Source organism: Manacus vitellinus, unplaced genomic scaffold (genome assembly GCF_001715985.3).
Source record: "Manacus vitellinus isolate BGI_N305 unplaced genomic scaffold, ASM171598v3 scaffold_47_pilon, whole genome shotgun sequence".
Lineage (NCBI taxonomy): Eukaryota > Metazoa > Chordata > Aves > Passeriformes > Pipridae > Manacus > Manacus vitellinus.
This window is the reverse complement of record NW_021940585.1, coordinates 2,769,551-2,794,269: the sequence shown is the minus strand read 5'-3', so window position 1 is coordinate 2,794,269 and position 24,719 is coordinate 2,769,551. Positions and strand designations below refer to the sequence as shown.

Genomic DNA, 24,719 nt, shown 5'->3' with positions numbered 1-24,719 from the left:
AAGGGCTGCTACAATTGCTATTTACAGACTGAGAGATGGGTGCAGAGAGGTGACAAATCCATGATAAATCGGGAATAAGGAAGGCAGCACCAAGAATCCGTGTTGAATCCCTGATTCTCTGTGATTTTTTTCATTCCTGTGCCCTGTCAGCACATCTCACCCTCACTCTGTGCCAGCATAAATGAGGTTGCAAGGTGGGAGGTTGGTGGAGAGCAAGGCCTCTGATCTACAAGGGTGAGGGTGCAGATGATGACAGTTAATGAAATTAAAGCAAAGATTAAATTAAAACACTGAGAGAAAAAACCTCAATAATGGTAAGATTAACTGCAGTACAACCTCCTACAGGAAGCAGCAAAAGGCAGAGCATTTGAATCATTAAAAAACAGGGCTAAACATAGTTTTTGGGGAACATATTGCAGCACTGGGATAAATGAGTAGAAGCTGGTGCAGCTACTGGAGGCTTAGCCATAATTCTAGTATTCCTGGGATGTTGTAGGATTCTAAGGAGGGCAGTGGGTTAATGCATCAGCCATCAAGTCCACTCTACAGACAAGCAGCAGTGCTACCAAAGCAGGTTGTCAGCTCCTATGTGTGAGTCAGCATGGAGGTCTATGAATTATCTATACATGTGTGTGTGTCTGGGGTTATTTAGATGTGGATGTGGATGTGGCTGTAAATATTACATCAGGTTGGGGCAGATGTTAAAAAAAAGGTCATCCCTTTGCTGGATCAGCCTCAGACGTGCTTTGAGCTGTTCTTTTAACCCTGGTGTTGGTGAAACCCCTGCTCAGAACAGGACACTTGTTGTCTTTCCTCGTTCTCTACAAGCTGTTGGGGGGTGGTGCCTCCCCCTTCGTGGGGTCACTGAAGAGGTTTGGGCACGAGCACAGGGATCAAACGAGTGGGAAGGTGGGTGATGATGTTCCTCACCCTGCCCTTCCTCTCACACCGTGGATCTCCCCCTTGGAATGGGAGAAAAGAGTTGCTCATGTGGGGGGGAAAACCAGTTGTGTTTCAGGTCCCTGTGTTTCCTCACAATAAGTCATTCCTAGAAGGATCTCAGGGGTAGGACTGGCCACAGCTTGGGCAGAAGGATGAGCCACTTGGCAGTACCACCCAGTGCTCTTCAGTTTTTGGCTGATTTAGAAGTCCAGGATTAGACTTTTCCCAGACTAAGGGTAGGGCTGTGAAAAGGAAATGCTGTCTCTGTAGCACACGTTCTCAGGTGGTTTCCACACTCCAGGACTGCTCCCCCTTCTCATCAGATCCTGTGCTGAGCCTGGAGAACTAAAACTGCTCATCTATCCCCAAAATCAGTGCAACCCAGAAGCCACTGCTGAGACAACTGGAGCCCTAAGACTGTGAGAAAGCCAAATACCTCTCTGTCCATGCAAGATATTTGGCTCTGGGGTTAATTATTATCAAGTATAAATCCAGACATTATTTGGCTACTATTTACAATGGGTTGTACGTCCAGTGCTAGCAAAGAAATTTCTACATAGAACCCAAAAATTAAAAAGCATGGGCATACATTACAAGAAACCTCTGTTAGACTTATGAATGCTTGATGCAGTTGAGTTCAGTGCTTTCATTCTTTGCCATTTGTGTGCACAGTATTAAAAAAGAATCCTACCTTTTTTTTTTTCCTTTTTAAAAATACAGAACCGTAGTCTAGTCACACTCTTACAAGTAAGTGATAACAAAAATAGAAAGCAGATACCCATGTGGGACTAAAACTCTACTAAAGCCTGTCTTTTTTTTTTTTTGTTGGTTTTTCTTTTTGTTTGTTTTGTCGTTTAGTTTTTTTCCTCCACAAATATGTTTTCACAGACAATAATTAGCAGACAAACACACTGTTTGCAATTGCACTGTATTGACTTAAAAGGCGGGTACAAAATTGTCTAAATAAAGAAATGCCATCCAGGGTGAGAGAGAGGGGTGTGTGTGTGTGCACATGTGTGTGCTGACACATGCTTGTGTTTCCCAATCATGGGAACGTGCCCTGCCCTTTGGAATTCAGTGTTTTCCTGCTGCACACACTCACACACACACACACACAGAGGAATGGAGAGAGATCTCTGTGACAGGTGGCTTCTTTTTGCCTAAATCTTTTCCTATAAAAGAAAAAAAAAAAAAAAAAAGAAGAAAACGAGAAATGTGAAATTTTGGTCGGTTTAAAGGTTCTTGCTCCATGAAGAAGAAACGAACGAACGAACGGAGAAAAAAAGAAAAAAAATAATTCACAAAAATCCATTGTTTTTTTTTTCACCTTTTCAGTCATTTCCTCGTGAATAAATATTATCCATTAAAAACCTTTAAAAAGGTGCTGCGATACACAGTGTTATATTCCCGTTTGCTTTATCGACTCTCTTCGGTTGCCACGATGGTTCTTCCCCTCCGGGAGGGTATTTTTTTCTCCTCTCGCAGGAATCCTTCCTCAGTCCCCGTCCGAAGGAAGGTGCCTCCCCCGCGGGGCCGGGGACAGAACACGTCGGTCGGTCCATCCAGGCACGAGTTTGCAGCACGAAAGGAGCGGCGGAGGGGCGGAGAGACAGGGGGACTTCCAGCCTCGGGAGACGGTCTTACAAGGCGGAGACCTTGACGATGTTGGCCGTGCTGGGGGTGGGAATGTTCGTGGAGTGCCCGGGGCTGCCGGGGGGGGGTCTGCTCTCGCCCTCGGGGGTGAGGGCGGGCGGGGTGGGGATGCTGATGATGGCTGTGGTGATCTGGGCAGCTTTGCAGTTCGGTCTCAGCCCGTCGTCTGACTTCATGTTGAGGCTGGAACGACTAGAAAACAAATTCAAGTGCTTGGCTTGTTGGTTTTTTGTTTGTTTGTTTTTTCCCCCTCCCCACGAGAAATATCCTGGCGGGGAGGTTTAGGTTGGATATTAGGAAGAATTTCTTTGCAGAGAGGGTGCTCAGCCACTGGAATGGGCTGCCCAGGGAAGGGGTGGATTCTCCATCCCTGGAGGTTTTTAAGAAGAGACTGGATGTGGCATCAGTGCCATGGGCTGGGAACCACAGCGGGGTTGGATCAAGGGTTGGACTTGATGATCTCAGAGGTCCCTTCCAACCCAGCTGATTCTGTGATTCTATGGAATACTCAGAAGACTCCACTGAAATGGTCCCTCCCCATCCTGCAAGCAACCCTTTATGTCTGCCCAGATGACACTAAGCTTTGGTAATATTCCCCTTGGTTAGGACACGGCTTTTCACAGGGTAAATTGTTCTGTTTCCATTTCTTTCTTGCATAATTGTAGTTTATTTAAGAGGACATCTAAATACACTGTCCTGTGTACTGCATCTTTTCAGAGCACAGGTAGTTCTTTCTGAGGAAGATGTTGTCTTCCTTGCATTTCAAATACCTCTTTCAAATTCACTGTCCCTTGATCTTTTCTATTTTTTTTTTCTCCCTCTCTCTGCAGTAGTTTCAAGGATCTGGCAGCTGGGAGCATTCTTATTAGATCTGCATCAATTGCATCCTATAATTAATTACAGAGGGAAAATGATAGGTTGGTTTCTGTGCATCTGCACAGCTACAGGAGTCTGCTATTACCAGCCCAACGTGTTCATTTTAAACACAAGGTCTGTCCTTTCAGGATGTAAAGCTCCCAGTTGGAAAGCTCTTGCTGTTGTTATCTCAGACTGACTCACCAAGAGGACGGGTTTTGATCTCTCAAGCATCCCAAGAACAGCAGAACCCTTTCTGTGCTCCCTGGATGCTTCAGGCACAAGCTGAGAGTGGGGCACTTTTAGGGCCTGGGTGGTTCTGCCCGTGCTAACCAGTACACCCAGCTAGTTGCATTCCACAGGAAAAACAACTTAAAAGCTTTTTTTTTGTCTCTCTCTCTCTCTCTCTCTGTTCTTCCACAGTTTGGTAAGCAAGTGAAATAAGCGTTGACATTTAAAATATCACAGGCGTCTGATTTAGCACCCACTGAAACAGGCAGAATAGTTGACATTCCACGAAATTACTGCTTCAGGTGCTGGTTTAAAATATTGTCATATTGAAAGTGAAATAGCTGGAGACTTGTTTTGTGCTTATTCATTCATAATTCATGCTCTGAAATGCCCTTCTGGCACAAAGTAATCGCTTGCTGCCCTAAAGGCAGCTTTGTTTCAGTTCCTACATCCCTTTGATAGGAGTGGGGAGAAGAAGAATGGGAAGTTCAAAACCAGCTCTGGTGCACAAGAAACCTAATGGGCTGAGAGGGATTTAGAAAGTAATTTAATGTTTGCAAGAACGATACGGTGAATAAATGATTTTTTCCCAGCAAGTTATGCATAAAATGGAATTTTCAAAGTTTTCTATTCAGGGACAATTCACCTGTGTCATTTATGGCTTTTTAGGTGGGGGCTGCTAAGACAGCACTGTGAAATTCCTCCTTATTTGTTTCCCAGTGATGCTTAGAGTTGCAATTTAGACTGCTGGACAATGAAAATCAGTGGAGTGAGTGTCCCCGGGGGGCCATGTCAGTGTGTGCAGCTCTCTAACAGCTTTTGCTGACAGGCACTATTAGCCCATTGGGTTTGCCTGCTCCCAGGAAAGGTTTGGAAGTGCTGGGCCAGCTGGGAGGGGGGCTGGGAGCTGGTCCTGGGCCAGCTTTGGTGAGTGCCCCACGCCTGGGAGCTGCTGCTGCCTGTGCTGGGTGTCACTTGGAATTCATATTTCTACATCCAGTCTGGCCAGAGAAGAATCACAGAATATCCTGAGCTGGAAAGGACCCACAAGGATTGAGTCCAACTCCTGGCCCTGCACAGGGCACCCCAAAATCCCACCCTGTCCCTGGGAGTGTTGTCCAAACACCCCTTGAGCTCTGGCAGCCTTGGGGCTGTGCCCACTGCCCTGAGGAGCCTGTTCAGTGCCAACCACCCTCTGGGGGAAGAACTTTTCCCTAATATCCAACCTAAACCTCCCCTGACACAGCTCCAGCCTGTCACTGAGAAGGAGAAGGGAGGAACAGGCAGACACTGTGAATGGAACAGTTTATATATACAAATTACCCTATTCAAACATACTTAGGATATCCTGAGCTGGAAGGGACCCACAAGGATCATCCAGTCCAACTCCTGGCCCTGCACAGGACACCCCAAAATCCCACCCTGTCCCTGAGGGCATTGTCCAAACACTCCCTGAGCTCTGGCAGCCTTGGGGCCGTGCCCACTGCCCTGGGGAGCCTGGTCAGTGCCCAACCACCCTCTGGGGGAAAAACCTGTCCCTAAAATCCAGCCCAAGAGCTGCACTAGAGCCTGGCTTAGACCTGGTTCATCCAGGAACAGCTTGGAGCTGCTTTCCCAGGGTTATCAAAAGCAGGAGGGAAACAAAACCGCTCCCAGCACCAGCGCCCTGTCCCTGGCTGGAGAAAAATCCTGCAGGACCCTGCAGGTGGGTGATGCCCCCCCGAGGCTGTCACTGTACCTTGTGGTGAGGGAGGGCTGCTCGCTGCACTGGATGTGGATGGTGCTGAGCTCCTGCATGCTCCGCAGGCGCGTGGCCGGCACGCTGGAGTTGGGCAGGTGAGTGGTCTTCTTGTTGCGGCGGGAGCAGCACGAGGTGGTCAGTCCGTGGTGGCTGGACAGGGAGGGGCTCCGAGAGGAAGGGTAGTTCTGCATCGAGCTCTCCATGCAGTTCTGCTCGAACATCTGCTCATCTATGAACTCGTGGTTCTGGCGGGGAGGGGGGAAAGAACAGGGTCGTCACTCTCTGGTGGCACCGACGGCTTGGGCCCAACAGCAGTTTGTGTGTGATGGCACCTCGGGCTGGGCTGGGGGTGGGTGTCAGCCCCTGGGCCCTCTGCCTCTGTACCTGGAAAGATCTGCACTGGGCAGATCTCAAAAAGATTTTTGAATGATCTTTAAAAAGATCTTAAAACGATTCTGATCTTAAAATGATTCTGTCCTCACTGCAACCACAAGGAGATTTTGCTCTCCTGTGCCAGCAGGGGAACAGGAGGGGTCTGTCAGTGCTGCCTTACATAGTCTGAGGTGGTTAATCTCTTGTGGTTGAATTTCCTTCCATTTTTGTGTCTGCACTCCAGAAGTGCCTTCAAAAATCCTGGAATGACACACGGAGGAGTTCATACCCCCCCCTTTTTTTTTTATGCTTGGGGCAGGATTGTGTTTTATTTGGATGCCCACCTGGATGTAAAACTTAACTGCAGGATGTGGCTGTTGGGTTCAAAGCATCCCTGCAGTGCCTTGGATGAATGGAATAAACATGGCAGGTGAGAGTGGGAAGTGAGTAGGGAAAGGAAATTCAGAAAGCTGACTCTGGAAAGAGTTATCTTGCTAAGGAACAAGAAATCCTGGAAGAAAGAACTCGTATGTGTGTACATGAACACTCACATAGTTCTAGAGAACAGACTTTATCCAGTCCCTAAAAAGGATAGGAGACAAAAGCAACCATGCTGAAGGCAGCCATCAGATTCCATCAGAACAACTAACAACTCTCACAGGAAACAAGAGCACTGGAGAACCAAAGGGAGCCACGTGCACAAACTCCCAAGTACAAGACCAAGAACAAGAAAACCAGCAAACACTCTGCAGACATGTCACAGAGACCATAGAGAAAACAGATCGAATTGAAAAGGAAATACCTTGATGGTGGAAGTTCGTACAGATAACAGGGGATCATCCACAAGATAGGACAATCCCTACGGGACAACATGCCAACAAAAGATAAAAACACAATTCATTGTCCATTCCAGCATTCAGAAGTTTAGTCCCAGCACTGCATCTCTTGCCTCAGCATTCCAGCTCACTCAAGTTTGAATGGGCAACAGGACCTTCTCTTCACCAAACCTCGCCTGAATCAGACCCCTTTTGTTCCTTCCTTCTCCAGCTTTTGAGTGTTCTGTTCTTGGAAACAGAACAAAACCCATCACAACGTTTTGACTTTGATCTTTTCAGAGCTGAAGGCGAAGGAAAACAAAGTTTCAGCTGCTGATTCGCAAGCCAAGAGTTGGAATTGCTTTGCCAATGGGTGTGGGGTTTGATCACACTCTGTGAAAACACAGCAGAAAGGTTTGGGTTGAAGGACTGGGTTCCAGGCACTCAGCACTTGGAGGAAAACACGGCCTGTGAATGTCCATGCTCAATCTGGGAGTTGGAAGGAGAGGAAAAACCTCCTTTTGTTTGAACAAACTCCATCTGTTGTGTTAATATGACAAAGTAATCTCTGTTGTGGCAGCTACAAGTACTCCAGGGTCACTTTGTCATCTGACACAGCAGATTTGTGAGCCATTCACAGCCATTCAGCTGTAAGTGTGTGCTGGTGACAGCCCAGACACCAGGTCAATAAATCACCGACTTTGAGAGTCCTCTCTAGTCTAAGGAAAGGTGAATTGCCCATTGAAACAAGTTTGCAACCATGGTACATTCCTCATTCCATTCCTGCAACTTGGTCACAAAATGACTCTTCAGCGTTTAAAAATGCTTTCACTACGATTTCAATTTTGGGGAGGAGAACTGTTGCACAGTGTTTTAATAGATTATGGGAGCTACAGAATTTCCACACAAAGCCATTGAATTATTTGGATTGATAATTCCAGGCCAGAACCCAAACTTGCAGTGTGATTTTGGTGCTGCATCATGGTAATAACTGGCTGAAAAATGTGGGGGGAAAACACATTAAACATTGTGCAGATTCTCTCCCTGGGTTTTAATCAAAATTCAAGTATCGCTGTTATTGCCATTCTCAGCTGAGAAGAGCAACATTTGGAATGTTTTCAATGCCTGAGCAGGTTTGTGTGCTGGAGGCAATCAAACCTTTGTTAGGCTGATTCAGGTACTAGGGTACAAATTACCCTGCATCCCCAAATTAGGGTCCACTTTGGCCACAGTGCTTCCATCACTCTCCAGGCTCATTAGTGATGGAGCAACTCCTGCAAAGCCCAGAGAGGTTCACCTGGCCTGTGCAGGGGTCAGAATTTCCAAAAGCCTTTATCAAATCAGGCCTTGCAAGGGCAGACCCTGCAGGCAGGGCTGTCAGCTCTGGTTTGCTTCACCCACTTTTGTTCAGGTTCTCAGGTGGGAGGGTTTTTGTGGAACACGGGTCGTGGCAGTGAAGGTTTTTGAGCAGAAAGCTCTAAACTGAAGAGTCAGGCTGTGAAATATCTGCTGGTTATGTAACATCCAAAAATTTCTGGTCGAAATTAAAGGCAAGATGAGTCTTAGAAAACAAATTCAATAGTCATTGACACAGGAAGAATCAGTTCACTGCCCTCGGTGACCTTTAGAGCTCGTTGGGCTCAGAGGTCACTGTGATTAATCAGCATCTTCTTCCAGTGTATCTCTGAGGCCTAAGTGGTGTTATTCCAGCACAAACCAAACCATGGAAGTGAAGGTGATTTATCTAAAAGAAAGCTCTGGCAAGTCAAAAAAGCCAAAAGTACATTTGATGATGGATGCAGATAGAAAAAGGCATGAATATTTCAAGTGTTAACCTCGCTTCATTCTCTCTAGAATGAATCATGGGATAGATAATGTGTTCCTTTTCTGCAGAACCTTTTATATAAACCTGGAAGCGAAACATATGTATCAAATAAACATCTGAAACGTTCCCAGAGACTTCTGCATACACAATCACTTAATAATAAAAAACAAAGCTCTCACTGCCAACACCTTGCACGATGCAAACAGAAAAGTCATGCTGGAGAAAAACTGCTTGGCTGGCTTTGAGATAAATTACCTGCCCCTGTAACCAGGCTGAAAGGAGAAAAGATATGTGTAACCTTTAAACCCACTGACAGAGTTCATCTGCTCTGAGCCATCTCATGGGCTAAAGGTTATTTTCTTTCCAGCCTCTTGGCACTGGTGACCAGGCTGGGGTTTGGAGTCACCACCAGCATCTTCTTCCTCTTTAAGGCAGCAGAACCGTCCTCTATTGCTAATTAGCACAAATGAGGGGTGGATATGATGTGTGACTGACAGTACAGGACAAATGCAATTTAGTTCTCTTTCAGAAACGCCGAAGAAATGAAACTTGTGATTCTGGGACCTCCCTAATTCTGTGCTGAAAACTTCTTTGCCTTCAGGCGACCTCGACTGAGCAACCTGCTGCTGGCTTTGTGCAGGTGTGGGTGACTGAGGAGCAGCAGATAATCCCACCTTTATCCCTTTGCACGGGGATCATTTTTATTATTTTAAGAAGACAAGGAAATAGAAGTGCTTTAGAACATCAGGAGCTTTAGAACCAGCCCCTCTGGCACACACCAGGTACTGGATGTGTCTGACCAAGGGCCACCAAGAGCCTTCCGTGGGCACTTTACCCATGGGGAGCCCTTGCCAGGCACACAGACCTGGGCAGGGTGGAGGGATCGTGTTGGTACTTACGGTTGTTTTTTCCAGGCAGTGCAGCAGATGGTGGTGTTGGCTTTCGATTAAGGAGGTGCCTTTAGTCATGTGCTGTTCCTCTTCGGTGGATCCCTGAACAGCCACGAAAAGAGGGGGGGGGGGGAAACAAAACCCAAACCAGGTGTAAAACCACGAAAACAAACAGAAATACCAGTCCCAGCACGAGCTTTCAGAGGGGTAAAGATAACACTTGCAGTGTTGCCAGTTCTCAGGTTTTTTTCCCAGCTCTTAGGAGTTTTCCTCTTTTTTTTTTTTGCCCTAATGATTTGGGTTGTAAACTGAGGTGAGGAGCTCAGGTTGGATCCCAAACCTGTGTGTTTCCTGGTATTCCATAGCTGGGGAGGAGATGTGGGAAGGACTGCTGGCATAGGATGTCAAGGCTCAGGAGCCAGAATGTCAAGAGAAGAAGAACCTGTGCTGTTGTATTTTTCCAAAATGCATTAAGGCTTCTAAGCTTGACGTGACCTTTGAATGCCAGCAGATGTACCCTGAACCCTGGGCTGTGTTAGGAGACAAAACAAAAGCTGTCCTGCCTTCTCTGAGCTAAAGCCTGGCTCTGCCTGACCTTCAGGAACTTGGGTGTGTTATTTGCCAAACCCTCCTGAGCCACAGCTGCACGTGGGAGCAGAAAATGTGAACCTGGGCTCCATGTTTTGGACCCTAATGCTGTTTGTAGAACAGGAACCCCTGCTCTGTCTCCCCTCTTTGTGCATATCACCAGTTGTTTGCCACACAGTGGCAAATACACAGTGTATTAAAAGGGGGGGGTGTGTTTTTGGGGTGTCTGGTTCTTGTTGGGGGGTTATAGCAGGTCCTGGGACTGGCTTTGGTGCAAACTGAATGTGTGTAACCCCTCCTGTGGCCAAGCCTTCTCTGACAGGGAGGGAGAAGGGAGGAACAGGCAGACACTATGAGTGGAACAGTTTATATATACAAGTTATCCTATTAAAACAGAATCATAGAATATCCTGAGCTGGAAGGGACCCACAGGGATCATCCAGTCCAACTGCTGGCCTTGCACAGGACACCCCAAAATCCCACCCTGTCCCTGAGAGCATTGTCCAAACACCCCTTGAGCTCTGGCAGCCTTGGTGCCGTGCCCACTGCCCTGGGGAGCCTCTTCAGTGCCCAACCACCCTCTGGGGGAAGAACTTTTTCCTGAGATCCAACCTAAACCTCCCCTGGCACAGCTCCAGCCTGTCACTGGTCACCAGAGGGAAGAATTCCAATGAAGAAGCCTCGTGCAGCAGTGGCAGAGGGTTGATGTTCACCTGAAATGTGGCAGCAGTTCCTTGGCAGAAGGAAAGGTCCCATCTGCATTAGTTTCTGATGGATTAGATGGATTATGGCCCTCAGCAGCAGGGCTGCCTGTGATTTGTGTTTTAGTAACACAGCACTCAGGAGTCCTGCAAACTGACCTGCAACCCTCTGGGCATCATTTAGCACAAAACCAGGACAAGGAGAGCCTGGTCCAGAGGCCTCACCATCCACATCCTTGGCTCACTGCACAGGAATCCTGGACAAGTGGGAACCAGCTCTCCTCACCTGTGCACTCAAACTGCTGAAATGGGGGCAACAAATTTATAAGCTAAATCAAAGCAGGTGTGTTTAGGCAGCCTGTGCCTTTTGAGGCGCAACTGGGCACAGCTGAGAGCATTTAGCTTGAAAAGCTGTTAAAAGGAGTGGCTCCACCCAGGAAAGCATAAGAAGAGTTGGAGGAGAATAATCTGCTTTTGGTTTGTGTGGCTCTGGGTTGGAAGGACTCTTTGGGGCAATTCTGCTGTTCTGCCTGTGGCTTCTGCACCAGGTAGGTGTGTTTGTGGTGATTTGGGGAGGAACAGCTCAGCTTGCAGAGTTCTTAGTGGTTGGGATAAGCTCCAGGTCTCAGCCTGGTCTCTCTGCTCCTGTTAAGCTGAGGGGCTTGAGCTCAGCTCTGGAATAGAAGTGGATGAGAGGTTGGGAGCTCGAGTTCAGTGGTGTTTAGCTCACACAGAAAGCTTTGTCTCAAGCACTCATCAAAACAGCAATAGCCCAATTTAGTTGACAGAATTGGTGTGGGGGGAGAAAGCCAGGGCTCTGTATTTCTGATTTCTGCACTGTATCAGTGAATCAGATGTTTCTCAAAGTATAACATGTTACTTCCCCTGTGATCTGATGGTCAGATACACCTCAGAAATTAATGGAAAAGTAGCAAATGGGGTTGCCTGCAGAGTTTCTGTGCTATGGGAGAGCCAGAAGTATTTTTCTCCCTTTCTCTGTTGTGCGCTGGCAGATTTAAGATTGTAAGGTGGCAGATTTTTAAGGATATTCTCTTACTACTACTACTACTTAAGTTTCTGGTCTTGAAGCTCCCTGTGATTTCATCACACTTTAATCTGTGTGTGTCTTTGAGGACTGGCGTTTTCAAAGACAATGACGTGCATGAAAATAGCAATTAGGTGTTGTAAAATGTTTTCCACAAGTAAAGGGTGCCTGGTGTTTTGTGTGATGCCAAAATCCTGAAGTCAGAAGTGGCTGTGCATGGCTGGAATCTCTGCTCAGACACGAAGCAGCAATATCTGGCTGCTCAAGAGAGGAAATGGGTGGGATGGGAGACACGGCAGAACATCTTGTCAGAAGTGCCAAGACATTGCCTGTAGCTCCCAAGGGGGTCAAATCCATCTCTGGTTGAAGCACTGCATTTAAACACACCCCTGTGTCCCGGTGATTCACTGCAAATGCTTCTCCTGGATGCCATTTCCAGGCTGGTGCTGTGATCCTTAAGTGAAGGAATAACTCTGTCTCTGACAGATGCCAAAACACAGCTGAAGTGGTGCATTAAGGAAGCTGACTTACTGTACACAGAATTAATAGATTCCTGGGGGAATGCATCTTAGGCAGGTTATGGATTTTTTTTTTTTTGGGTTGTTGTTGTTGTTTTGGAGGATGAGCATTCCCAGAAGTATTTTTAGAAGTGGCCCAAAAGAAAACAACAAAAAAAATCAGTTCCATTTTTCTTCTTAACAATCCTCCTGGTGAGGTAACACACCCAGCAGGTCCTGTTGGTACCTGCTGAGAGCACTGACTCTGCTGGAGGCTGGGCTGGAATGTTTCCCATGGAGGTCCTTGGAGGCCCTAAAGCAGATAGGATGCTGCACTAAAACACTGGAAAAGGAGAGGGGAAGAGCATATATTGCAAACAGTATCCTTTTTTATGAGGATTTGCTCGGGAGGAAATCTAAATGGGATCTGAGAGCAAAGATAGAGCTTTGGTACCTCTGGTAGGAGAGTTAAGCCAATTGTTGAATGTTGGCAGCACAGCTCAGCCTCTCCCTGTGCCTTCCATCCCAAGGCTGGGTTTGTCACTGAGGGAAATGGCTCAAGGGATGTGTCACTCAAGGGCAGTGACCAGGAAGAACGTGGAATATCAGGGATTGTGACTTGTTCCTTATCTTCCTTTTGGATTTTTTTGGGTTTTTTTTCAGTCAGCTCAGTGTTTCCAGAAACAAAGAGCAGGCAACCACTGAGCCCACCCTAAGTGGAAATTAGGCATGAGATCTGCTGGAAGTCCTGCCCTAGGACAGTGACAGTGCCAACATCACAGAAACTGGGCATTTTGACAGCTCTGTTGAGGGAAATGAACCTACAGAGGTTGCACTAGTGGTACTGCAGGCAACCAAAATCTGTGTCTTCATTAGGAGAGGCTGGCTGGAATGGAGGAGCTAGTGGGGAGGAGGGAGGAGAGGGGATGGTTTGCTTTTGGAGCTGGGATGCCAGTTTTGCAGGGATTTGATGCCAGCTGCCATTCAGTTTGTTCTTGGAAGACATTCAGTGAACTGCTGGTTGCCTGGAGGGAGGCTGAGACACACTGAAATCCAAAATACTTCCACTCTGCCTCTCTTTAAGTGCTCCATCACATAGAATTGGGCCCTGGTGAACCCAGATGAGCTGGTTCAGGGGTTGGACTGTCCCTGCCCAGGGGAGCAGCTCCAAGGCTTATCTATGGCTAAGCAGGTTCTGCTTGTGAAAAGGCACAAGACCTCACAAACCTCCTGTTCCCGGGATATACAGCTCCCAGCATTTCAGCTAAAAGGGAATTTCAGCTGGCTGTACAAGGAGATTAGTGCTAAGAGGATATGTAGGCTGCTGCCATGGGAAGGAGCTCACCCATCCCTTGAGCACATTTGACATAAAGCCCACTGAAAAAAAAAATAAAATCTCTAAATGAGAAGCAAACAGTTCTGAGTACTTCGTGTCTAGATGGCAAATGCCACAAATCCACATGTTTGTGAAGCAAGAGCCCGTATTCTTGCTGGAAGCAGATCTCCTTCCTGCTGCTGTCCTTGGATGAATCCTTTTCTTCCCTCTTTCTCTGCTTTGATGGGAGGCCACGGGCTGGAGACGTGCTGTTCCCTGGGAGGATGGTGTCAGTGCATTCATTCTGCTGCTAATGAAAGGACATTCTGGCACACGTTCTGGAATCCTGAACAGTCCTTATTTTCCAATTTATTAGTTTGACTGCAGAGCCACAGCCAGGCTATGTCGTGGGGCAGTTGTTCTGTGACCCCTCTGAGTGTCAGAGTGCCAGGCAATGTGCTGGGCCCTTGTAAAACAATAACACATGTGGGATTGCTGCTGATGGAAGTGATAATATCTGCTCATGGCCACGGAGTAATTGCAGTTGGAATTGCTGCTGGGTGACACACCAGCCCTAAGGCAATCTGGCCATGTGCAGCCCATTACTGTGAGCAAGAATCCCGGGCAAGGTGTCAAAATGGGATGTGCACCTGACCACTGAAGCAGTTTGATCCTAATTTGACTGACAAATATGCACAGTATGGAGATAATATTTTGGTGCCTAAATATAGCAACTGCAGGAGTCACATTCCTTCATATTTTTACAGCTTAAAAAATTTGGCTGTCTAGACTAGGCTGTCATTCACATTTTGTACCCTTCAGAATAGTTTGTTCTCCTGCCATGAAATGAAAGGACATGAAATCCTGCCTCGTGGAGTTAAAATGGTCATGTAAAGAGAGGATGTTCTGCAGTCCTGTAATTAATTAATGCCACTACCTGGGGATGGAGAGACATGTTGGGTTTTGATTCAGGTCCTCAGGTAGTCAAAGACCATTTCCTGGTGCTTGTGCAGGTGCCAGGCATGGCTTTGGCAAGTTTCTTCTTTTAATAAATTAATCAAAATTTAGTAATTTAGTGAATTTAAAAAAATTATATTCCAACATGTCACATAACTCTTTCACTATTTCAACAGGGAGTTCCTTCAGGTGGGGATATTTTCTTACAGAGTGTTAATACCAATGTACACAGTATTTAGTGCTTTTCAGAGTGGGATTTGTGGTTCTTACTGGGCTGTGGGGGAGTCATATCAGCATTTCAACCTTCCATCTAGTGGCAGATTCCCTGTCCAATGCAGGAGGTTGAAACCAGAGCATCTTTAGGTCCCTTCCAACCCAAATCACCCTGTGCCTCTGATTTAGAGTTATAAACCCAGCAGAAAGCAAGTTGCACCCAGAAAACCTGCTCTAGGTGTTACTATATATATAAATTTAGTTATTAATGGGTAAAAAAAAAAAATCCTCTAGAACCTCTTTAGGAATGTTTTTGTTTTAGTTCCTGTGTCTACAGGAGCTTTGTAGCCAACAAAACGATCCCTTTCCTGCTGATTTTTGGGCAGGTGCCAAGAAATGAGCCCATTCAGCCAAATATTTCTCTCAACCTCCTGCATTTTGGACTTTAAGCATTGGTGAGTCAGCTGCTCTTCCCTGAGTGGTCTTGGCAGGGAGTTTTGGTTGACAAGAGAAGTGAGGAGATTCTTGGTGGGATGACAGGCTGGAAGATCAAGTGCAAACCAAGTGTCCCTGCTAAGCTCTCCTGGCGTTTTTTTTTTTAAAAAAACCAGAAATCTAAAGCTTAAAAGGAAATTTTCAATTTTTAGTCACATTTTTTTGCCTGTTTCTGGGTAGTGAAAAAGCAGAATCCCAGCAGAGTTGGTTTCCCTGAGCCCTTCCTGGATGGGGATGAGGTTCTGGAATAGGTGTGACCTGCCTGCCTGGTCTTTACTTGATAAAGAAACTTCTCTTGAGCTGCTCAACAGCAACATATGGTTCAAGAAACAGGTTTTTTCGGGTGTTGCTGCCATTCACAGAGCAGGAGACAACGTTGGGTGTGTAGCCAGAAGGATCAAACTTGTTTTGGAGGGGAGAACAGCAACTGATCTGGGCCCCCCACCTTCCAAATCTGTGCTTCGTGTGAAGGGCTTTTGTAGAGTCCCTTGAAAAAGGATTCCAGTTGTAAAGGGCCAGGTTTCTGGATCCCAGTGTGCACTGAGCACCTTCCCACGTGGCAAACAGGGTGCTGCACGACTTCCCTGTGCTGTGCCCACCAAACTGGGCTGGGAGTGGGCTCAGGGCTTTGGGGAGCAGCTTTAACCATGAACTGGAAAGGGTTTTCAGCTTGGATTTTATGGAACTGTTAAGGTTGGAAAAGACCTCCAGGACTGAGTCTGACATTTGACTCATCCCCTCCTTGTCCCCCAGCCCAGAGCACTGAGGGCCATGTCCAGCCCTTCCTTGGACACCTCCAGGGGTGGAGACTCCACCTGGGCAGCCCCTTCCAAGGCCTGACCACCCTTTCCATGGAGAAATTCCTCCTAATGTCCAACCTGACCCTCCCCTGGCACAGCCTGAGGCCGTTCCCTCCTCTCCTGTCCCTTGTTCCCTGGAGCAGAGCCCAACTCCCCATGGCTCCCCCCTCCTCTCAGGGGGTTGCAGAGCCAGAAGGTCCCCCCTGAGCCTCCTTTTCTCCAGGCTGAGCCCCCTCAGCTCCCTCAGCAGAACTTACTCTCCAGCCCCTTCCCCACCTCTATTCCCTTTCTCTGAACACAAATGCAAGGACATGCCAGGGAAAATCACATTTTATGAAGGATTAGACCCCAAGTAAGGATGCATGAACAAGTGCTAGGTGGTTCAATTAAACATCCTTCATCTCCTCTCTGCTTCCCACACGCATGGAAGGCTGATTTATTTGGAATGAAATCCATGAAATGTGCTAATACCTGCTCTGGTGTGGATCAGGCTTAATGTGATAACCTCACCTCGTGTTCACTGGTTCTGCTGAGCAACCTGACACACTCAGAGCTTCCCTCTTCCTGAACAGCCAGGGGCCTTTAAAAATAAACCCACCACCCAGTTGCCTCAATCAGGAGCTAGGGAATGTTCTCCTATTCTGTTGGAGATGATCGGGTAGCCCATGTTGTGCTCTTAGAAAACAAATGACTGTGTGCTGGAAGGGAGTGGGGTGGGCAGAGCCCGGGCTGTGGAAACCAACAGAGGGATTAGAGGGAACTGTGCTCGCTGCTGGAAAGCCAGATTCTTTTCTAGCTTGAGGAGGAGCCCACAGGAGCTTTTTCCTCCCATCCAGCTGATTCCAGCTGTGCCTCCACACCACAGAACCACAGAATCAGTTGGGTTAGAAGGGACCTCTGAGATCATCAAGTCCAACCCTTGATCCAACCCCGCTGTGGTTCCCAGCCCATGGCACTGATGCCACATCCAGTCTCTTCTTAAAAACCTCCAGGGATGGAGAATCCCCCACTTCCCTGGGCAGCCCATTCCAATGGCTGAGCACCCTCTCTGCAAAGAAATTCTTCCTAATATCCAACCTAAACCTCCCCTGGCACAGCTGCAGACCCAGCCCTCTTGTCTTGCTGAGAGTTGCCTGGGAAAAGAGACCAACCCCCCCTGGCTCCCCCCTCCTGTCAGGGAGTTGCAGAGAGTGAGGAGGTCTCCCCTGAGCCTCCTCTTCTCCAGGCTGAACAGCCCCAGCTCCCTCAGCCTCTCCTCACAGCACTTGTGCTCCAGTCCCTTCCCCAGCCTCGTTGCTCTCCTCTGGACCTGCTCCAGCCCCTCCATGTCCTTCCTGAGCTGAGGGCCCAGAGCTGGACACAGCACTCCAGGGGTGGCCTCACCAGCACCATTCCATGTGCGAGGCCACCACGCTGGATAACGAGCAATTAAGCGGCAACGAGAGAGAGAGAGAAGGGGAAGGGATCCCAGGGAGAGGAGTGGGAACAGGGAACTTTAGGGAAGTCTGTGGCAGGAGGTGGCACGTCCCCACTCACCGTGAGCTCCAGGGCTTCGTTGAGGAGGCCGTTGCGTTTGCTGTGCAGGTACGCGTTGGAGCTGCCGGTCTTGGCCACGCGGATCCGGGCGAGCCGGGCTTTCTGTGGGGGAGGGAGACAGCAGAGTTAGGGCCTGGGACACACTGAGGGATGGGCATTGCCAGGACAGGAGCAGGAGGAAGGAAATGTCAGGTTCTTGCTCTGCCTGGGGTGGGCAGAGGGGCCGAGGTGCTGCTGGAACAGCCGGCACGGGCCTGTCTGCGGGACCCGAAGCACTTCAGCTGCCACAGAGGGTTAAAAACCTCTCCAGAGATGACAAATGAGCTGCTTCAGAGGGTTTTTTTACCCTTTCAAAAGTTCACTGTAATTTTTTGGGGTGAGCTTTGTCTTGGACAAGGATGATTTTGACTTTATTTTCTATACTTCACCCAGATTTCACTGTCCCATTTTAATGCTGAGGCTCCTAATCAGCACCTGAGAGCGAAATCTCTGTGCTGGGGCCGAGGTCCAATCTGGTCACCCTGAGAAAGGGGCACAGGTCTTGGACAAGGATGATTTTGGGTGGTTTAGCACCAGGCATATGTTTTTTTCCTGGCTCACCTTCCCTCTAACGTGCTTGGTTGTTTAGTCCTTTCTTCATCTTCCAGCTCTGTTCTCTTGCATCTCTGTTGTCACTTGGCAGTGTTAGTTTATTAACTTTACTGTCTGATAATATAAAACTGCCCAAAAATACACATTTCTTAACAACTGACAGAAGTCACTCTGCAACAACACAGGCATTCAAATCTCCTTGTGTTTATTCATCCCTGACCTTTTAGATCTCCAGGGGGACAAGTTAGATGATAAAAGGCAGCCCAGAACAAAGCAAACAAGAAAAATTAATGCCCTCTTCCTTTTTGATAATTTTTGATCATTCCTTTTAGCATTTCATTTTTTTTTTCCCCAATTGCTGCCTGCTCCTCTGTCAAGTGCTGATTTGCCTTTTTCTACAGTTAATTTATGACTCAAACACCATTAAAAGTAAATACATGAAATAGCTGCGGCTATTAAAAAATAATTACATTGTGCTGTAGTTTTAAAATGCTGCATAATCCCTTAAATAACATGGAGCTCGTGATTTTGCCTTCTAATTAGAGGTGCTAATGGGTAGACACTGTAGGAAGAATAAAGTATCTGCAGTGGGTCCAGGGAGCACTGTCATTCCAGGAGCTTTATTCCTGGGAGTGTGTGAGTGACTCTGGCCTTCAATAGTTGAAAGATTTCTTTAACCTCAAGACCTTCTGCTCAAACAGACAATTTCCCAGGCAAAGACATGCCCAGGGGACCAGTTTGCAGCTTTAACTGGGTGACACAGGCTCTGACCAGTCTGAAAAATAGGTCATCTTTTGACCCCCCCCCAAAATGGGGACATCCCAAATTGACTTTATTTTCTACACTTCACCTAGATTTCACTGTCCCATTTTAATGCTGAGGCTCCTAATCAGCATCTGAGAGTGAAATCTCTGTGCTGGGGCCAAGGTCCAATCTGGTCACCCTGAGAAAGGGGCACGGGTTGTATTTGCAAGATTTAGACTGGGAATACAACAAGAAAGTGAAATTGGAGCTTCAGTTTTCTCTGAAAACTTTCCCACCCTGCTGTGTTGCTTTAGGCCCCGAGTAAGACTGGCCTGAGGCTGTAATCCAAAAATCCATAGGGACTCCTATGGATTAGGGGGAGAGAGCAGGGGATAAGGGACTGAAGGATATTCCATTTTCCAGTGAAGTACCATTGCCTGTCTGTTCCTGGTAATTTAATAGAAATGTAATTATTTCTTCTATATGCAGGTATATGCCTTTGTAGCTCTGATCCTTACTTTTCTCAATGATCTTAAGACTGGATTTTGGATGCAGTAATGATCTTTACAGGGAGGCTCTGAGGGCCACCTCTGAAAATCCCCTTTTTTTTTTCTGTGCTTGACCAAACATCAGCTCCTTTGCTGGAGGAATTGCCAGAGTAGCCCAGCTCAGCTCACCTGTAGCAGGAAAGGTTTCCTCCTCACCTCCAGTTCAGTCAATTGTTCAAGTGGATTCAGTCTCAGGCTGTTGTAATGAACATTATTCCCTTTGCCTCCAGGCTAGCAGGGGATCAAATATTAATAGCTGTACTCCATGTGGACTGAAGCTGGTTCATTTCTGAGGTCTGTTCTCTTTTTCTTTTTGAAACAGGGCCACCAGCTATCTAAATAATTAAGCCCCACAGCTTTTGTAGTTTAGAACAGACGTTGTTATTTTAAAAAATGTCAGTGGGGCAGGACAGAAGTTAATCCCATTCTCCTCACACAAAGGATTGTCTGGGATCATCACATATCCCAGCTCCGTGTCCCCATTGTGATTAAATTTGGGAGATATCTTGATTAACTCAGCTAGAGAAGTTAATTAAAATGGGTGCCTAAAATTGGTTTGGCCCTCCAGACAGTTTCCTGCACTGGACTAGAAACAACTCTGAAACAACAGTTCAGGTTTTTAGGTGAAAGTCTGTGTTAAATGGGAATTATTTGGGGAAGCTTCTCGCTCAAGCACCACAAGCTTTGTGTATTTAGGTACCTGTTGTCTGTTTATGTGGGATGTGCTACTTTGGTCAAGCCTGACAGTGAAAAAGGGTTTTGAGATCCTCCAAATTCTGCCTGTTTTTACCACCTGTGGCTATGTTTTTGTCCTCCCTGCCCTGCAGAGCTCAGTGTTCCTGGTCTGAGGACAGAGCTGGACAATTGGAGGACTGTGGTTTTCTGCCTTTGTGCTGCAAATGTCTTTTTTTTTTTTTTTTTTTTTTGAGGGAGCTGGAGGGGAACAGGTGCCTTTTGCATCTTATCCCCCAAAATGTGACAGACTAAAGGTCATCAGGGCCAGGCCTGAGATTACTGTTGCTGAATATAACCCCTGCACAGAGAGTCTAAAAAAGGAAAAGAAAGCAGCACACTGTGTCTGCATGGAGAGTGGGGAGAGGAGTTGCTAGGAAACCACAGGATCTCAAAATGCATATGACCTAATCTGGAAGATAATTTATATGATGAAAATAATAATACTAATGACAGCCACTTACAGGTTAGAATGATTAATTTGGTTATCTTGGAGCCCACGTGTTTCTGAGGGCAGGATGGAAGGCAGGGCTCAACAACTTCTGGGGTTTTACTGTTTTTTGGGAAACTGGAGGCTTGGGATAAGGAGTGAAGACCTGTACAGGTGGAGAGCTGAGGTGCAGTGGGGAGGATTTCAGCATCCTGGGGATCTGCACTTCCCAAGGGGACTGGTAGAGGAGGAAAAAAAAATAGCCTGAGTTCATCTTCTAGCTTTTGGGAGAAGTGCAAGGAGCAGGAGCTGCTGGCTGGGAAAACTGCTTACCAGATGGCAGGCTCAGGAAACAACTAATTATTATTTATTAATGATTTTCATCTAGTTCTTATGGAGATAAAGTTCACTCTTGATTTATGTGGTCTAATAAACTATTAAGCTACAGCCTGTGACATAGTTTCATATTTGCCAGACATCTTGAGCTTTGCAGACCCTCAGTACCTGAGCGAGGAGTGACTGCAGTACCTGTGTGTCAGTGATATGTGCACAGGTCCTGCACCCACCTCTCCCTCTTGGGACTGGAGCTGTTATTAAAATTAACCTTCACAGGATGGTTGAGGTTGGAAGGGACCTCTGGGAGTCATGTCATGGGGCATCTGGTCCAACTTTCCTTCTCAAACAGGGCCACCTACACCCAGTTGCCCAGACCTGTGTCCAGGTGGCTTTTGAGGATCTCCAAAGATGGAAACCTGAATAGACACATTGTATATAAATATTGCTGTATATATATATTTAATATATATTCAGGTATATATTTATATATCTTAACATATATACATCAATAAGATCCCTCTGAGCTTTCTCTTTTTTAATCTAAACAATCCCAGCTCCCTCAGCCTTTCCTGGTGTTGGAGGTGCTCCATCCACATCCCTTCTACTTTTATCTGCTAAAACCACACTAAGAGGATTCCTGGCAGAAAAACGCAGCCACACGAGATAATTAACGGTGTTTCACATGCTAATTCCCAAACAATTAGTAGTTTGAATTTGAATAGACCTATTGGTGGCTGCTGCAGTTTGGGTGCACCGCCCGGTTCTTTTAAGGCTGAAATGAAGCTGCTCTCAGAAGTAATCAAGAGAATATCTGATTTTTATTCTCAAGGTGAAACATCACAGCAAGTCTTTGCGTTTTTCTGCATCTGTTGCTAGGTTGGGGTTTGGGCTTTAATTCTGGATGGAAAGAACCGTGGTTGATTTTAGGATATGGAAAGGGCAACAAGCAGATTGTAGAGTTAAACAGGAGTTTGTGCAGGCTTAACACCAGGGCTTGGAGTATGGAGTGACAAAAAAGGATCTTCTTGTAGTTGTGTTCTCACCTCCCTAAAATGATCCTGTCTGTGGTACCTTCGACTAATTATAGCATAAAACTCAGAGAGGAATTCAGCAGAGGCTTCAGTCTGTGCTTCTGAGTGGGAACTCGGTGCCCAAATGTGACTTGGGAAGGGGATGGATGGACCCTTCACCTGGTGGGAACCAGCCCAGCTCCCCAGCCTATTGTGGGAGCCCTTCCTTGCCGAGCAGAACGTGGAAAAACCTTCATTTTTAAAAAATAATGGAGTGGAGAAGACATTAAATGGATCTAGTGCCTGTGGAGTGCTTTCCTCAGTCTAATGAGGCACCACTGATCATCTGTCCTGCTCCTGACACCCAGAAGCTGCTTTGCCATCTCTGACAGAGCAGGTTGGAGAGGGAAATCAGGGCTGGGGGTTGTTACACGTGTTTGAATGCTGAGTGGAATCATGGCTGTTTAAAAAGCAAATGGTCCATATAATAAGAACTAGTTGTTATTCTGCTTGCCATGGTCCATCTGGCCGTGGTAATGGGCAGGCAGTGGAGGCACAGAACTGTTACATGCTCGAAAACTACATTTTTTTTTTTCCTCCTTTTAACCTTTTTCCCCCCCCTAAGAAACAAAAGTATGCACATTTAAAATTTCCTTCCTCTCCAATCTTTACATTAAACAGCTTTTGAGTTGAGTTTAAATATCCTGTCACTTCTGCTTTGGGGGGAGACGTTATAGAGCTGCATATGGAAATTAGATAGTGTAGAACTCATTATATTCCTATATAATTTGATAGAACCACTTACAGTCAGACCTTGATCTTATTTTGGGCCTCTTCATTACTTTCCAGAGATGAAAGATTCCCCTCTTCTCCTCTGTATCTCTCCTTTTAATCCTACCTTACCCTTGGCACCATTAAAGCAACAGAACATCATTTCAAATGAACTTTATCGTTTAATCTTTTCCAACACCGAAGAACACGATGTTCAAACTATTTATAGAACAATGCACAGAATATGGAGTTTAATGGATCTGGGCTTCTCTACCAGTCACAGATATCCTGGCTGATTAAACAGAGAATTTTAAAATTATCATAATATGCAAAATTCACAGAGAAACGCAGGAAGCCCCTGGAGCACCAGGACTGGTCCCTCTCTATTGTAAACTACTTTTTGTACATTTTCATCCTGAGACTTACAAGCTCTGGCTCAAACTTAGTGAAGCTCTTACTCCTACAGGGCGTTTATTTCAGAAATTTATTCTTCTGTTTAGAAAACTTCTGATTTCCAGCCTCTGTTTATTCATTGCCAGTTTTACTCAGTTGCCATTGTACTGTCATTTTCTTTTCACACAGACCATCCCCTTTCTGGTGTTTTCTGCATTTTTCAGGGAAGAACAAAATAAACCTCACTTTTTTTTTATAGTTTGACCATTCTCACTTTATCCCTTTCTTTGACATTTAAGTAGTAGGCTTTTTTGGAGGCCATTTCATATTTTTATCCTCTGAAGATGCCCTGCTTATTTTTAATACCTTTTTCAAGTTATCTATGTATTCATCCACCCAATATGGGTTACAGTCAGACCTTGATCTCTATAAGAACTGACCTTAGGGACAGTTTTTCCTTGATGGAATTATGTGTTACACAGTTGCTGCATCTTGGCTGGAATTCAAAGCTTCCTCTGTGCTGAAGTTCCCACGCTACCAGTCCAGCTGACTGACAAAGCCACCTCTCTTCCCTTCTTTTCCCCTTCCTGAAATAATGATAAAAGAAATCCCTACATGGGCTTTTTTAAAAATATTTTTAGTGCTATAAGAGATTTTTAGAGCTTGGGTCAAAATTGCTCTGAGGAATGGTGGTTAAAGAGGTGCCCAGTTGCAATGGGAATAATCTGGTACAGGTAGAGTTGTTATGGGGTTTAAATCAGGGTCAGAATTTGTCCAGAACTGTATTACTTAATAAAAGTATCAAGAGAAGACCCTGATGTTTTTCTGCCTCATTAATAGAGATGTTGCTGCTCTCTATTAATCTAAAATAAGGTTCTGTGTTTCACTGGAAGCTGAGTGTGATGAGCATCTGTCTGCCTGTGATTTATCTGTCTGTCTTTTTTTTAATCTATGTTTCCAGATCTCACTCTTGTAACATCTTTCACAGAGCTCACACCCCTAATTAATGGCTATAAAGTATTCAGGGGATGGAGAAATTAAGAGAATTTGATCTGGTGTCACATGCCAACTCACTGGGCCTGATAGATGAACCTAATTAATGATGTGGAGGCCTGTGTTAGCTGCAGAAGAGGAAGGGAACTGCTCACATAGTGCTGCTCACACCTGCCCAAGGAGGTGGTGAAAACCTGGGGGGGTGGGATGGGGGCAGTGACCAAAAAGCCTTGAAATGGGAGAAAAAATAAGCAAGTCTGTAAAATTTGTGTTCTTTGTTCTCCCCCCCGGAATGAAGCCCCAGGGAAAGAGATGATGGTGGGGCTGTTGTCCTGCTCCCTGGCAGCTACAGAATCCTTTAGGTTGGGGAAGACCTCCAAGGTCATTGAGTTCAACCTGTGACCATCCCCTCCTTGTCCCCCAGCCCAGAGCACTGAGGGCCACGGTCAGTCCTGCCTTGGACACCTCCAGGCATGGGGACTCCAACACCTCCCTGGGCAGCCCCTTCCAAGGCCTGACCATCCTTTCCAGGGAGAAATTCCTCCTGATGTCCAACCTGACCCTCCCCTGGCACAGCTTGAGGCCGTGTCCTCTCCTCCTGTCCCTTGTTCCCTGGAGCAGAGCCTGACCTCCTTGGATCTCCCCTCCTGTCAGGGAGTTGCAGAGCCAGAAGGTCCCCCCTGAGCCTCCTTTTCTCCAG

At 46.5% G+C, this 24,719-nt stretch overlaps 1 protein-coding gene across 4 annotated transcripts in view; it reads right to left on the bottom strand.

Annotated features, from left to right (window-relative positions):
• Positions 1-2,570: 2,570 nt before the first annotated feature.
• KCND3 (potassium voltage-gated channel subfamily D member 3) overlaps positions 2,571-24,719 on the bottom strand; it is a 131,151-nt gene continuing 109,002 nt past the window's right edge. For 3 of the 4 annotated variants that reach the window (XM_018079839.1, XM_018079840.2, XM_018079841.1), the window contains exons 4-8: positions 17,472-17,573; positions 9,334-9,426; positions 6,597-6,653; positions 5,420-5,667; positions 2,571-2,787 (exon numbers count right to left, since the gene is read on the bottom strand). In XM_018079839.1, coding sequence (XP_017935328.1) covers positions 2,583-2,787; positions 5,420-5,667; positions 6,597-6,653; positions 9,334-9,426; positions 17,472-17,573 — 705 coding nt within the window. In that variant the 3' untranslated portion in view covers positions 2,571-2,582. The remainder of the gene's footprint in view (positions 2,788-5,419; positions 5,668-6,596; positions 6,654-9,333; positions 9,427-17,471; positions 17,574-24,719) is intronic. The other variant, XM_018079842.1, reaches the window with a different exon arrangement.